Source organism: Protopterus annectens, chromosome 8.part1, assembly GCF_019279795.1.
Source record: "Protopterus annectens isolate FY-2018-M chromosome 8.part1, PAN1.0, whole genome shotgun sequence".
Classification (NCBI taxonomy): Eukaryota; Metazoa; Chordata; order Ceratodontiformes; family Protopteridae; genus Protopterus; species Protopterus annectens.
This window is the reverse complement of record NC_056742.1, coordinates 249,929,759-249,945,868: the sequence shown is the minus strand read 5'-3', so window position 1 is coordinate 249,945,868 and position 16,110 is coordinate 249,929,759. Positions and strand designations below refer to the sequence as shown.

General features: G+C 39.7%; 1 protein-coding gene across 1 annotated transcript in view; it reads left to right on the top strand.

The window, feature by feature from the left end:
• Positions 1-16,110, top strand: part of SPG7 (SPG7 matrix AAA peptidase subunit, paraplegin) — an 898,665-nt gene that overhangs the window by 714,764 nt on the left and 167,791 nt on the right. The window contains exon 13 of the mRNA XM_044081590.1: positions 13,460-13,623. Within this exon, the coding sequence (XP_043937525.1) occupies positions 13,460-13,623 (164 nt within the window). The remainder of the gene's footprint in view (positions 1-13,459; positions 13,624-16,110) is intronic.

The following is a 16,110-nucleotide window of genomic DNA, read 5'->3' as shown; positions in this document are numbered from 1 at the left end:
TCAACTACCCATTCATTGACTGGGAAAACTACTCAAGCCCAAACACCCTCGCCCAACGGTTCCTTGAATTTATAAACTCTAATGCAATGGAACAACTGGTCACCACTCCCACAAGAGGGAACAACATATTGGACCTGGTCATCACCAACATGGGGACTCTATGTTCCACACCAGAGGTAAACCCCTCATTGGTAAGATCAGACCATAAACAAATTTCCCTGGACATCCATATCCCGTCCCCAGCCAAGGAAATCGCTGTAAAGAATTTCTCAAAACCAACTTTGCCATTCTCAAGACTGAGGTGGAATCCTTCAAAGCCCCTTGGCCAGAGGATAATACAGCCCAATCCGCAGAATCCTTTACAAATGCATTCTACGAGCACCTGCAGGAATGCACGGATCGTGCTATCCCAAATAAAACCAAGACTCACTCCTCCAAAAACAGGAGACCGGTCTGGTGGACCCCCGCCATAAATAAGCTATACAACAGAAGGAGGAAGCTACTACATGACAGAGCAAAATCCCAAAACGGGAAGGCATCTCTGATCAGTATTAGCAAGAAACTTCGATCCCTCATAAAATCATCAAAGGCCAGTTTCGAAAGAAAAATTGCCCTAGACACTAAAGATAATCACAAGGCCTTCTTTAATTATGTCAGGAACATGGGCGGAAACTCCCAGATATGCTCTGAATTGTTGCATAACGGTACAAAATATACCGAACCTACAGACATAGCCAACATCCTGGCAGACAGATTCAGTGCAAACGTCTCCCCCCCCCCCCCAAAGGAGCAAATGCCTATCCTAACTGAATGCAACCTCCCTGACATCATAGATGCACAGGTGAAAGCTGCCCTCTCCAAAGCAAAAAACACAGCATCTATGGGACGCGACGGTGTCCCAGGCTGTGTCTTACACGAGCTCCAAGAAGAACTGAACCCTCACATTAAGTCACTGTTCAAACTTAGCCTTACTACAGGATATGTACCCAAAGAATGGCGTACAGCTACAGTGGTCCCACTCCACAAAGGTGGTGCCACAACGGACCCCGGAAACTATCGCCCCATAAGCCTGACTAGTCTGGTCTGTAAAGCTATGGAGCGTATTATCATGGAACTCCTAAACAAAGACATTGGGAGCCTCCAGACACTGGATCCTACCCAATTTGGCTTTAAGGGCAGATCTTGCCTCTTAAACCTAGTTGATTTCTTTGAAAAAGTTACCAAAGCCATAGATGAGGGCAAGGTAGTCCACACAGCCTACCTGGACCTTGCAAAAGCCTTCGACACAATACCCCACTCGGGCATCATAAATAAGCTTACCAGCTTAAATATCAACCCCTATATCACAAGATGGGTTGCAAACTGGCTCAGAGATAGAACCCACATGGTCAACATTGCAGGTGCCATGTCCGAAGCCAAACCAGTTACAAGTGGCGTCCCACAGGACTCAGTTCTGGGACCTGTCTTATTCGGTATATACTTCTCTGAGGTTCAGGCTAACACGGGGGGATTATGGCTGACAAAGTTCACAGATGACTGCAAACTGGGGGCCATAATCGAATCTCCAGCTGACACAAGCATCCTCCAAAAGGGTCTCACAGAGATGGATGCTTGGTGCCAGAGCCACGGCCTCAAGCTAAATGCTAAAAAGTGCATAGCCATCCCCTATGGGAAAAACAAGGTGCCCACAAATTACCACATAGGTGGTAATCCATTAAGTATGGAAGAAGTAATTAGAGACTTGAGGGACCAACGTAGATAGTAATCTCTCCTTTGATAATCACGTTGCCAAAGTGGTTAGAAAGACCTTCTATATAGCCCACCTTATCACAAAAGGGTTCGCATCTAGATCGAGAGGTCATTGTGCCCCTCTACTCGTCACTCATCAGGCCCATAATTGAACACAATGCCCCTTTTGGGATGTACCTTACCCGACACCTGCATCAACTGGAGAGACCCCAAAAGTACCTCACCAAGAGGATCATGGGCTACAAACAGATGTCCTATGCAGCTCGACTAAAGAAACTCCAGCTCTACTCAGTTGCCTACCACCTACTCAGAGGCGATCTATGCCTGACGTACAAAGCCATGTCAAACCCAGAATTAATGGACATGCTCCACCTCAAAAAATCCAAGTCCCTTAGAGCTACACGTTCCAGGGACCTAAACCTCAGCACAAAAATAAATAGGACATGCTGGAGGGACAGATTCATTTCCCAGAGGCTCCCCTCACTCTGGAATAGAATCCCAATTCATGTTAGACATAGCCCCTCGCTGACCCTCTTCAAGCGAAATTTGGACGCATGGATGGGAAATCTCAAATTCACCCCTGGGATCTCTCCTGTGTCCCTGCTAGACAGAGGCACAGTAAACTAATCTAAAAAGGGTACCTTCTGTGACCTACTTTACAGAGGCACAGTAGGCTAATCTAATAGGGAGGCGGAAGCCAAATACACTCTGGCTAGGCTTGTAAATGCCCTAGGGCAGATAGCCTAGTATCTACCTATGAATATATATATGTAAAGCAGACAGTGAAATAGTTTAACAATTTGATATATTAAAAAAAACGCATACTCAAGTATATATAACACACACACACACACACACACACACACACACACACACACACACACACACACACACACACATACATATACATACATATACATACTCAACAATCATAAGAGTCTAGCTGTAATAGAAGTAAATGTACCCTCTGGTAATAATACTCCATCTAATGTGTGTGTTTTTGTGCTTGCCCATATAAATGTAAATACAAGAATGCATTTAGCTGTACATGTATATATAGCTATCTACATAAAAATGTGTGTGTGTGTGTGTGTATATATATATATATATATATATATATATATATATCAAATAGAATGATTATATGTAAATGTGTGTGTTTGTCTGTATAAAAATATTGCCACCACTGTTTCAACTGATATTTTTATTTTCAGTATGTTACGATTCTGCCTGAGCTGCATTTAACAAGTCATATATTACCGAACTTGGCAGCATACCTCTCAACCTCTTAAAGCAAGAAATAACATACAAGGCCATGTCAAACCCAGAGCTGTTGGACATGCTACACTTAAAGAAATCCCAATCCCTCAGAGCTACACGCTCCAGGGATCTAAACCTTGTCATCACAATAAACAAAACATGCTGGAAGGATAGGTTCCTGACCCAGAGACTCCCCAGACTCTGGAATAGATTGCCCATACATGTCAAGCAGAGTGCCTCTTTGGACCTCTTCAAGAGGAACCTTGACGATTGGATGGGAGAAAGGAAATTCACCCCAGGGATCACGTCAGTCGCCCTGCTAGACAGGGGTCCAGGAAAGTAAATAATGTGGGAAGAAATAGCCAGGGAATTATTATGGCTAGGCTTGTATAGGCCCTAGGGCTGATAGCCTAGTACCAACCTATGAACCTATGAATCTGGACAAAGCCTAAAATAGTGGTGGGACAAAGGCCCCAAAATAGCGACAGATTATAAATATTGCACTTATAAGTAACAGGATTTGTGTTGACATGGATTTTCTGAAGGCTATGAAGTCCGAAACTCAAATATATGTCCTTAGTTGGTCATTATTTAATTACTTCAGTCTTCCGTGATTTGCTAGAAAACCATAGATTTTATGAAGAACAGACCAAATATTTGAGGCAAAAATCTGGATTTTCTTCAAAAATCTGTACAGTTGAGAGGTATGATTGGCAGTGCAGGCACACAGGTGGTTGAAATATATAAATAAATGGAAAATACAAAAGGGGAGTTTGACATTTAAAGAATAACTGGAGAATTTATGTTTAGAGGTGGGAGGGAAGTTTTAGTGTAAGTGAGCAATCAGTAGTTTAGAGTTACAGTGCTGGAGGGGAGTTCTAGAGTTAGGGACTAATCAGGGAGTTTAGATTAAGGAAGCAGGACGGGAGTCAGGGTTCTGGGAGGGCTATGTATTTTTTTCTTTTTCAGTAGATGTCTGCCCATAGTTTGTCAGAAGGCATTCTTTAACTACATCTGATATCTGAAAGGGAAAATCCAGCTATGCGCTGAACTGTTTTGGATGGCACCACCTATACTCAACCGAAGATAATAGCCAACCTGCTAGCTGACAGATCTGGAGAAAATGTCACCCCCTTGTCCCCTTCAGTCATCTTCCAAAGTATACCTGCCACCATTCCTTTGCCTGTTATCTCAAGAGAGCAGATCATCTCTGTGCTCTCCATGGCCAAAAACATGGTATAGATTGGACCAGACAACATCCCATGTTGCCTTTTAAACAACTTAAAACATGACCTAGCAGACGCACCTGAATCCCTGTTTAACCACAGCCTGAGAACTGGCTGTATTCCAGCAGAATGGACAACAGCAGCAGTAATCCCACTGAGCAAAGGGGGACCATCAACCCACCGTGGAAAGTGACTAGCCTCATTTGAAGGCCATGGAAAGAATCATTATGGACCTTATTGACAAGGATGTAGGTAATCGCCAAACTCTGGACCCAACCCAGTTAGTATTCATTAAAGGTAGATCATGCCTGTTAAACATGGCTGACTTCTTTGAGAAAATGCATAGCACCTGTCGTGATCTAGCCAAGGCATTTGACACAACCCCCCACTCAGGTTTTATAGAGAAGCTCTTCCAGTTGGGAATTAACCCCCTGCAATACCAGATGGGTAGCCAACAGGACACACACTGTCAAAGTGGGTGACTTCACCTCTAGCAAAAGACCAGTCACCAGTGGCGTAGCAAAGGGTTCTGGGCTTGGGTCCTTACTGTTCGGAATTATTTATCAGAAGTCTAGGCAAACTTAGATGGCCTGTGGCTGACCAAGTTTGCTTAAGATTGCAAACTGTGAGTAATGTGAGCAATCGAGTCCCCCAGCAATGTTAATATACTGTAGACAGGGTTAACAAAGACATATGATTGGTGCCAATCTACGGATTAAAGCTAAATGCTAAAAAGAAATGCATTATTATTCCCTTTGGGAAAGCTGACATCCCTGTTAATTACATTATAGTTAGCATCTCCCCAAGTGTAGACCCAGTGATACATGATCTTGGGTACTCAGGTTGATAGCAGTCTGAACTTTGACCACCACATATCCACAGTAGTAGAAATTCCTTCTGTGTGGCACATTTTATAAGTAAAGGCATCGCATCTAGATCTAAGGATGTTATAATTCCATTATAGTCTGCTCTCATCAGACCAATAATTGAGTACAGTGGTCCCTTTTGCATGTACCTCACCAGACACCTGCAACAATTGGAGAAACCACAGAGGTTTCTCACCAAGAAATGACAGTGTACACAAAACAAGTCTTATGCAAATAGACTGAAAGCTGTAGCATGCAGTCTCTGACCCATCCCTGATGGAAATGTTACACATTTGTAAATCAAACAACAGGAGGGGTACTCGCTCCAGGGTTCTTAACCTCTAACATGAACAGGTCATGTTGGAGAGGGAGATAACATCTCCCAGAGACTGTCACTTCTCTGGAGCAAGCCTCCAATTCTCATGAAACAGAGACCTCCGTGACCTTTTTCAAACACAACCTAGATCAATGGATGGATGACCGCAAATTCAGTCTTGGGGTGGTGCCCATGTCCATCCTGGAGAGTGGAAATCGATATTAACTATCATAGACCCTTACTTCTGTGAACTTCATTCACATAAGCACTGACAATTGGGGCAACTCAGGATAACTCATTACAGCCGAGTGCACCTCCAGGCATTTCTGCATTTAACTCTGACTGACTCCTCTAGACATCAGATATTGCTTGTTCATATTTGCATTAATAATTCCAAAACCTACATACAAGGTATCAGAACATTTCATCTTAAAGCATACATGGCAAGCACAACTGTATTGATATTTGAACTCTGTCTAATGAAGCCAAAGAAAGATCATATATTTGTTTACTGTATATTTGTATTTTAATATTTTTCATTTTTCTCTAAATATCTCAGTGTTCAGGTAACATAGAACTGTATAGCCTCACATAAAAGCTCAAAGATGTATGAAAAAAATCCTGCTGGCAGTATGTGTTTTGCTTGAATGGTTACTGAGATCTCATAAGTTCATGCAACGTTACAAAATTAATATTCATTGCGTCTTACAAAATCCAGTTTAAAGCATTGAACTGAATGAATGCCACTAATGTAAAGAGTTATTTATCCTGAATAGTGTGCCATTTACATTTTTTGGTTCCTAAGATATGAATATTTGTTTGAACTGAAAAGTGATGGCCTAATTTTTTTAAAGGTTTAAGCCACATTTACTGGGAGTTAAAAGTACATACATAAAAGAGCTGTACTGGAGGGAATGAGATAAATATGGCTAGGCTTGTAAGGGCTGTTGGTTCTGTTAGCCTAGTAACCTCCTATGAATCTATAATACTGTAATTGTGATAGTTGTAATGCTTTTTGGGGGCTTAGAGGAAGAAGTAATGCAAGACTGTGGGCTTTGTGTTTTGGAGGTGGTTGTTCTCTGCAGTCATGGGACAGTGCATTGTGGGTAATTTATCCTTATTTGCACTTTTGCCCCAGCTCAGAGTTAGTATGTATTTTGTCCTGGAGTAGAAAAGTTCCTCATTAGACAGATGAGGAACCATTTGCCAAACTCTTCTCACCTCCTCACCTGAAGGGGACTCTAGTCTTGTGGAAACCTGTACAATGAGTCAAGATACCTCTTTTGGAGTAGGACATCTCCAGTAATGGAGATGCTTTAAGTGAAGGGTTGACTGGGGATCTGCTGTGGTGGGTATGCATGTGAAGACTTCAGGCTGACAAAAGTTAGCTTGATGGTCAGCCACTGAGAGAGAGAAAAAAAGTCAAATACAGTACTGATTCTGCATACAAGTAATATAAAAGGCAAAAAAACAAGAATAACTGACAAAAATTAAACATACATTACAGTAATAAAAGCACAGATGTAAGTATGTTACCTGATTAGGAACCATAAAGATGCCCAAAAAAGGTAAAAAGTGATGATCTGAAGAAAGCTGAAGTACAACTCCACAAAGAAAAAAAAATAAACATTTTAGGAAGACACTGGATATGAACAAGAGTCACACAGTCACCCAATCAGCAGAAAACAAGCGACTCTAAGCCAGGAGCCAAATTATGTAAATACACACACAGTAGAAAGAATCTGCAAAAGTAAAACACAGCATGAATACAAAATGCATTTTTAAAAACAAAAGTAAAACACCTAAAAATTACCATAGAAACCCTACTGATTAAAGATAACCGTACAGTCAACTAAACCAGATTAAGAAAAGTGATGGGGTAGGAAAGCATTACTCTTTAGTTCTTGAATGTAGCCACAAGACTGATTATCCTTATGAATATTTTTAGAGTACAGCAAGTATGTCATCAGCTAAATCAACTTACAAATGGAGGGGGAGGGGGATTACTGTTTACTTATATATATGTCTTACAGTTCTTGGAGTTGTCACAATAATTACTCTTATGAATAGTTTTTGAGGCTGTTATCTGGAAAGCAGTAAACTGTGTTACTGATAATGTTAGTCTCTTCATCTTGATTCCTTCATCTGCCAGAACTCATTTTGAGGTGTTGTGTAGAGTTACAACTTGTTTATAAACTGGATTGTGCAGTAGTACATGGCAGTTCTTAAATAACTACCCTGAAAGTTTCGGACAAAAATTTCACGCAGTTAAACAGTTAAAATGCTGCCCAGGTATCTGGTATTTAAAATAGACAGAGGAAGTATTAAACATTAAAATCCAGTGCAAAACATGATTTCCACGTGTAAATTACTATATGTAAAACTCAGACTGCAAAAAATGTGCATGACTATTTTATAAGTGCATTAAGGCATGTGGAGATGTTCATGATACAGATATTACCACATTCTCACAGAGATAATGTCATACTTACATATGCATACATATTTTTTAATATATGATTATGTAACACTACATCACTGACCCACTAAATCAGTGTACACTACATCAACCACAAATGGTGAAAGCTCAAAAAACAAAATGGAAACATTTTATGCAGGGGGGTTGTGGCCCCACCAGCACACACACTGCATATATACCAACTCTGATATCTCAAAACAGTGAGGAAAGACCAAAATCCCATTTACCACCGTGTAGTGATCTTGTAAATCAAATGCCGGCATCCTGCAATGAACTGGCAGTTCATCTAAACTTTCCTCCTAACGAAATGTTCGATGTAATGAACGTATGATAAACACACTGAACCCATAGTCTCTCTCACACACACACACATATATGGAACTGTATCTATCATCTTGGCAGAAGTGGAGGCTTAGGCCGACTTTTGAGAATAACATTGCTGTTTAATTGGTCTGGAGTAGCATTCAGTGTTTTATTTCTGTCTGAATTTTGACTCTGACAGTTGGTGACCTTTGATGCTAGCTTGTCTTGAGACTCATTTTTACTGAACAGCAGCACAACCTATGCTACCATTTAATAAGCATACTCTACTACTTAACAAAACAAAAATTATAGAGAAACATCTCCTTTAAAAGAGCTATGCATTCAGATGATCAAGGCTGTAATGAAACCTAAATGGGTTTATACATAATACAGTTGCAGTATGTCATGTAACTACTTTCAAATGAAGGTTCTGTCTCATTTAAAAAAATCTGTGTGGTAATGGGTTGTTACAACAGAGTAACCAGAGAAGATCTGAGTGATGACTCTGTATAGCATCTCACACGCCATTAGTTTGTGATCATGTGGTTGCAGAAGATATTCTGCATTGTCTTTGGCATTGACCCTTTAGTGACCATTATAGAGGAAATGATGCACAATGGAAGTTTTCAGAGGAAGACAAATGTCACTAGTGAGCCTTATCTTTGGGCTAGCATACAGAACTGAACTTGCATGCTATAAAAAGTCTAACTGAATAACATTAATTATGCAAATATATTCAGTAATACTTTTGTGCTTTTAACTACTCTTCAAGGCAGGAAATTACATTGTAAATATATAAATAGATTAGAAGGTTTATTTATTTGTATTTATTTATGTATTTATTGATATTTGATTACTGGGAAAGTCTGACTGGGTACAAGCCCATTTTCAGCAGAGGCCCGGGGAGAAAAGCTCAAAATCATTGCAAAACATTTTAAGAACATTAATTTTACAATCTTCAAAAATAAAACAAAAACATTTGCAGTTTAAATAATTATAACAAATTAGGCACAATATAAAAACATTGGTTAAGAATCAATACAAGGTATATCACAATCATTTAATATTTAAAGAAATTTTAGATTGTAGAGAAATTAAACATAATTTAGTGTAATACAAATAGGAATTGCAATATGAAGTGAAGGAAAAACAGGTATATGCTATATTTAGAGAGAAAGTCAGAGAAGAGACTTGGAGAGCGGTAAGAAAGTAAGTGAAGAAGGGAGAGAAAGAAGGTGTAAGGAATGAAAAGGTACTTGTTCACATTAAGGGATATAGGTTGTCCTGGTTTTGAGCTAGGAAGTCTTTCAAAGTGGTTTTGAAAGATGGGAGGGTGGGAATTGACACCTGATGGATACAGTTAAGGAGTTCCAGGCCTTACCAGCCTTGTACAAGTATAGACAATACCCAGCAGATTTGCTAGGTTTATAGACAGACAGTAGTTTTTGGTCATTGGATCACATTGACCAACTGGGAACATAGTTGTGTTGAATGCTTTTTAATGCTGCACAGGCAAATGGACACTGGATAATTTTATAGGTGGCAAGAAGTTGTCTATATGTTGATGGGGCAGTTCTAACCGATTTAAGCTTTTCAGTGGTATACAGTAGTGGGTTCTGAAAAGGGGCATGTGCTGCAAATTTAGCAACTTTGTTACAGCATTGTTCAAGTTTCAGTTTTTGTGAGGCCTAGAAGTTAGTAAGGATGGGGTCACCATAAGGAAGAGTAGGGAGGAGATAAGTAGTGGAAAGTGTAGTTTTAGTTCCATCAGTGAGAAAGTTTTTGGATCTGTAAATCATCCCTAGTTTTTCATGAGTTTGTCTCGTGCAATTTTGTGTATGTGCAGGTCGAATGTAAGATTATCATACACTATCATCCCTAATAGTTTGCTATGAGGTGACTTCAGTGGTTGTATTATCAAGAGAGAGAGGACTTTAAATTTACTTTTTTCATGAGAGAGGAAAGTATACTGAGGTGGTGGTGCTGCGGTAGCATTGTCGCCTCACAGTAAGACGTTGTCCTGTTCGATTCTCAGTTAGAGCGTCTTCTGTGTGGAGACATGCGTGAATGAGCGTACCTTCATTGAAGGTTGTGCGTCAGGGCCGGCAACTCGGTATGTAAAAATCGACTGCCAATCATTAGCGGACTGGAGTTCCGCTGTGGCGACCCCTAACCGGGAAAAGCCGTAAGACACAACAACATGATAGAGGAAAGTAGTAGTTTGGTCTTTTTGGGGGGTTGAGCATGAGTTGAGTTACAAAGCCATGTTTCAATGGCTGCAAAAGCTTCCTGGGTAATTTTTTGGAGGTGTACCATGTTGTAATATGTGAAAATGGAATTATATGTGTATTATATTAGGGTGGCCTGTTGTGTGGAAGTATAGAGTGCTGGTGAAAATGTTAGAGGAAGGGACCAAAGAAAGAACCTTGTGGTACACTGGTGGTGAGTGGGAAGTAAGGAGAGGGAGTGGAGTGCCATTTTACCAACCGATGCATATTGGACAGGTAGCTTTTGAACCACAGAAGGGTGGGCTGTGAGAGAGATTTAGTGAGGACATTTGAAGACGTTTGCTGTGACAAACTGTATTGAAGGCTTTAGACAAGTCTAGAAATAAGGAAGAGACTAGTTTGCCATTTTCTCTAGCTTTATTGACAGTATCTATATACATTAGAAGAGCAGTGCTGGTACTATGAAGAAGGAAGGAAGCCACGTTGTGTAGGGGATTCTTCCTGCAGGAGATAGTCTAGCAATTGTTTTTGAATACATTTTTTCAAGTGTTTTGGCGAGAGGAGATAAGATTATTTAGATCCAAAGTTATTAATTTCTGTTGATTTTACTACTTTGTGCAGAGGGATAATGTGTGACTTTTTCCAGAAGGAGGGAACATGGAATTCCTGGATTGACTTATTTGTAAGGACTGAGACAGGTAAGCAGTGCTGTTGACTGCTATTTTAGGTACTCACTTGGAAGGTCAGCAGCTGAAGAGCAGCATGGTTTAAGTTTAAGAGTAGTTTTATATAGGATGTGGGTGCAAGTTTGAAGGTGAAAAGTGCATGTGGTGATATGTGATTGTTGGGCAGGGCTGGGATTAGATGTTGGGGAATCCTTGGCTAGAGATGCTGTACTATCTATAAAATAACAAATGAAATGTTCTGCAGTTTTGAGTGGTAAGTTATTGGGAGAGGGGTTTGGGTTGAATTTTTGGCCAGGATACAAGAGTCTTCAAGTATTTACTTTTTAGTATGATTGTGAAGCATTCTGAAGTTTTCAAGATATTGTGGTGTTTGTATTTTTGCCATTCTTTCCGTGATTTTTCTCTATCCTGCATTAGCATTCTACTCTTTGGATAGCCAAATTGAATTATTTTTCAGTCTCCTCTTTCTAGGAGGTGCAAGGCTGTTTAGAATATTTAGAAAAGTTATTGAATACAATTACAGCATCATCTAAGGGGAGGATTTTTAGGGAAGTTCCAGTTAATAGATGATAGTGTAGTAATGAATATTTCTTGGTTAAACTTGGAAAGGTTGCATGTTGTTTTATAAATATGCAGTTTAACTAGATGTGTGAGATGGCTTGTCTTATAGATTGGGAGATGATCGCTGAGAGTCTAACATTGTACCTGTGATGAAGTATTTGCTAGGATCTGATACTAGGATCCAGTCTAATAAAGAATTTGATGTCTTGCTATAATATGTGGGGCTATTAATTAGTAGTGTGAAACCTTATAAGTTTGTGGTAGATGTAGGGGAGTTTAGAGTTTACATCCAGCCAATTGACATTCACATCACCTAGTAATATTTTTTCTTGCAAAAATGTTAAGGATATCTTCAAGTATAGCTATATTGTCGCCAGGAGGGATATAAAGGACAGTAATGCATATTTGTTTACTTTGAGGAAAGCAATAAGAAGCTGTACTGAACTGAATGTTGGTGTTGATTTGCTGTAAGGGAAATGTGGTAGGCACTGGGAAATATTAAAGCAATGCCACGACCTTTCCTCTTTATATAGTCATTATGAATGATATTATAGCCAGGAGATACAACTTTGGAGTCATTCATGCTGGGTTTAAGCCAAGTTTCAGTTGCATCAAGAACATCAGGCTTATGTTGGGTAATCCAGGCATGTAGTTCAGCAGATTTATTTCTTGTACTCCTAACATTTATTGCAAAAAAAAAGATAATCAGGATTTGGGGATTCACTGTTGAGTTACAGAAGTATGTGAAGCAGAATTATCTTTGTGTTCATTGTGATAGTAGAGCCAGGATTAGGGTGAATATCTCCTCCTAGAAGAATTTTATTATATAGCGGAATAATGGGGTCTATATTATAAGATCGATGGTTGAAAACATCGAACATATGGTTGACACCATATGATCGATGTCTTCAAACGTCGACCTTATAAAATGACAAAAAAAAGAAAAAAGTACCCTAATGGGTTTAAGCAGGGTAGCAAGCCCCCCTTAAGGAGATTTCCATTTAAACGCACAAGATTGTCTGCATTCAAGAATATAATATATTCCCGAATAATGCATACTTCTTTTTTGGAGAGGATTCTTGCCCTTAATTTTGTTTTGATTTGAGGTGAAGTGCAATTAATTAGCTTGTATTCGGAATAAAGGTGAGGTGCAATTTTAAATAGGATTGGTGCAATGTGTGTAGAGTGTAAGTAGGAAGTATGGATAAGTGGTTGGGACAGAGTTGGAGAGACATTGCGATATATTATTGAGTCATTATTGAGTGTTAGGATGACAGATGACACAGTAGAAAGAGAACAGAGGATAAGCTAAAGAGTAGCATAATTAAGTACAGGAAACTGTATTTTATAGATGTGAGGTATTGGGGAAGTAGCAATGAATTCTGAAAGGTAGAAGAGGTGAAACGGCTCATTACAGTGCAGATATCCCTTTGTAACTGGATGCTAGTATTCAGCATAAAATGAAGGCATTCATTTACCCATTGTGCTTTAACATTTGCATTGTACGAAGACTTTGTATACTATATTTTGTTTGAAGATTGACTTGTGTACTAACACCTTGTGAACTATGTCTTTGTTACGATGCTTGTTAAAGCTGTATGTGATGATCAACATTTCTGAGGCATGACAGCCTTGATTGTGCCTGTGAAGGGTCCTCAGTAGACAGCAGATGTAAAATAAGTTAGAAAATAAAATAAAGCAGGTGTAAAAAGCTGTATCTTGTGCTTTTCTTAAAAAAAACAAAAAAAAGAAAAGTTTCTATATATTTTTCGTATATTCTTTCAGGTGCCCAGGATGATCTACGGAAGGTAACAAAAGTTGCTTACTCCATGGTAAAACAATACGGCATGGTGCCCAGTATAGGACACCTCTCTTTCCCAGAGTCTGAAGAGAGACCAGTGTTTGGACGCAGACCCTTTAGCCACGGACTGCAAGAAATGATGGATCATGTGAGTGTTTGCAAAATGTGACTATTCACTCAAAAATGTTTCACTTAGTAGTTTCGTTAAAAGGAACATCTTTATAATGGTTGTGTCCTAGTTGAGGATAACATTATTGTGCTAAATCTGATATGGGGTGTTCAGGAGATCCCTTGAGAACTGCAGCCATGAGACAGGGGATGAAAGTAAAGGAAACGAGAGAGGTGTATGGCTATGGAAAGTTTGTAGCTGGTGGAATGGACATGTACTGTCTTGCTCCATCTAGCAGTGTTAGCTTGGAATATAGCTTCGCAGCACAATCTCACCCTACAGACATCCTACATTTCTTTAAAGCAAAATTGTGTGGCAGACTAGCAGAGCAGGACAATGGCAGACCCTCACAAATCTAAACAAAATTGGGGTACTTCAAAGATTGGATCCATCCGTGGAGAATTCCTGAAATAGACCTATTTGCCTCCTCTGTGAGCAATCAGCTATCAAGATTCTTCTCCAGGACTCCATGCAAGAAGGCCTGGAAGACTGATGTTTCTTCCTTTCCTTGGACAAAAGTATCCTGTATGCTTTTACAACCATTCCACTGATATCCATGGTACTTCTGAAGATTCAGACGAAATACCCCAAGATCACTTTGATGACTCCTTCTGGCTCAGGTACCTGTGATTCTTCCTTCTTTTGGAAATGGTCAGGGACAGTTACCACAAATTTCCCCACAAAATGGATCTACTCGCAAGAGATCAGGGGTGTTATATACACCCAACCTCAATCAGCTTCAACTGACTGGATAAAGGGGTTCTTAATTATTTTTAGGCACCTGTTTATTAAGGATATGCATCTGGTACTAATGAAGGCAAGAAATCCTGCTGCTAAAAATCATATATTTGCAAATGGAAAAGGTTTCCTTGTTGTCACCAACAACGCAACAAGCGCCCATTCAGTGCTAATTGTTCTGTGGTTTTACAATATATGTGTGAGTTACTATCATGTGACCTTCTTTACTTCATCATCATCATGGTTTATTTGTCCACCATTTCAGCATATCTGCCCATGAGTCCTTCCCTTTCAGTGCATTCCCAGGTTAAAATGTTTTTGAAAGTGGTTTTGCATAAGAGCCCTCCAAGAAAACCGGGGTTTGTCTTTGGGATTTTAATTTTGTGCTAGAGAAGCTAACAGTTTTTCCATTTGAACCAGCTAATCTGACCGATTTGAGGTTCTTAATATGGAAAACTGTATTACTGATTGATCTGTTCCCTGCAAAAATAGTATCTGAGTTGCAAATTCTTATGGTGAGTCAACACTATTGCATTTTACACAGAGAGTTTCTGTGAGAACTGAACTTTCTTTTATGCCTAAAGTGGTATCCAGATGTAATTTAAGTCAAACTATCCATCTCCCCATTTTCTTTCCTGAACCTAAAAATGAGGGAGAAAGGCTACTCTGTACCTTGGATATGCACAGACAACTCCGCTACTATCTTGACAGAATTAAGTCTTTCAGATCTTTGAATCATTTCTTGTGATGGTAAGAAGAGATGGGACAGCCCTTGTAAAAACAGATTTCCAAATGGTTGTCTCAAGCTATTAGCTTTTGTTTTGCTCACCACAGCAAAACTATTCCAGGCAGAGTCAAGGCCTACTCTATGAGGGGGTTGGCTTCATCTATGACGTTTTAGAAAGGGTTAGATTCTGCAAGCATTCTAGAAGCAGCGACTTGGTTGTCTGTACATATATTTACAAGACATTACCAAACTGATTCCTTCTGTAGGTCTAGATCAGATTTTGCCTGGACCATTCACTAGTGGTTCCTGGATCTTCCCTCTTCCACCTCCCAAATGTAGTAATGTAGGGTAATCTATCCTTATTGCTAAGGTTACTGCAGCACTGATCAGTATGATGATCATAGTACAGTTGTATAAATAAATTTACCATAACAGTAGATGCTTGAATGATTACTGTTGCAGTAGCCACTCCCTCCCTCCATTCCCTTGTTTTCAGGTGTGTTGTTTATGCCAGGGTGTGAATACTTGTATTGTTCTTAGCATTGTCCTTTCGGGGCTTATCCTCCCTCTGTCTGTTAGCATGAAATCTCTTAAGGACTTGGTGCCCAAACCTGTCTTTTAGTCAGGTCAGCTTGAGCTGACTGACAGTTTGTGTATGTTGAAGGTGCTGTGTATAGCTAAGGCTACTGCAGCAGTGATCATTCAGACATCTACTGTTATGGTACATTAATTTACACAAGTGTGCTTTCCTTCTCCAGAGCGCTCCTCTGAAGAACTTTCTTCTGAGTTGGAGACTGAAGGCCTTGATTATGCATCACAAATGCAATCTCTTTTGGTTTATGAATTGGAGGCTGATAACACCCTCTCTTCTGATTCCCTACTTAAAGAGCTTTCCTCATCTTATAAATAGTACTGACAAAGGTAACATTTTAAATGGGAGGGCAGGCAGTTATCAGAATCACAAAAGGGATATTATGATGATCTGAACATTGTGGTGCCTA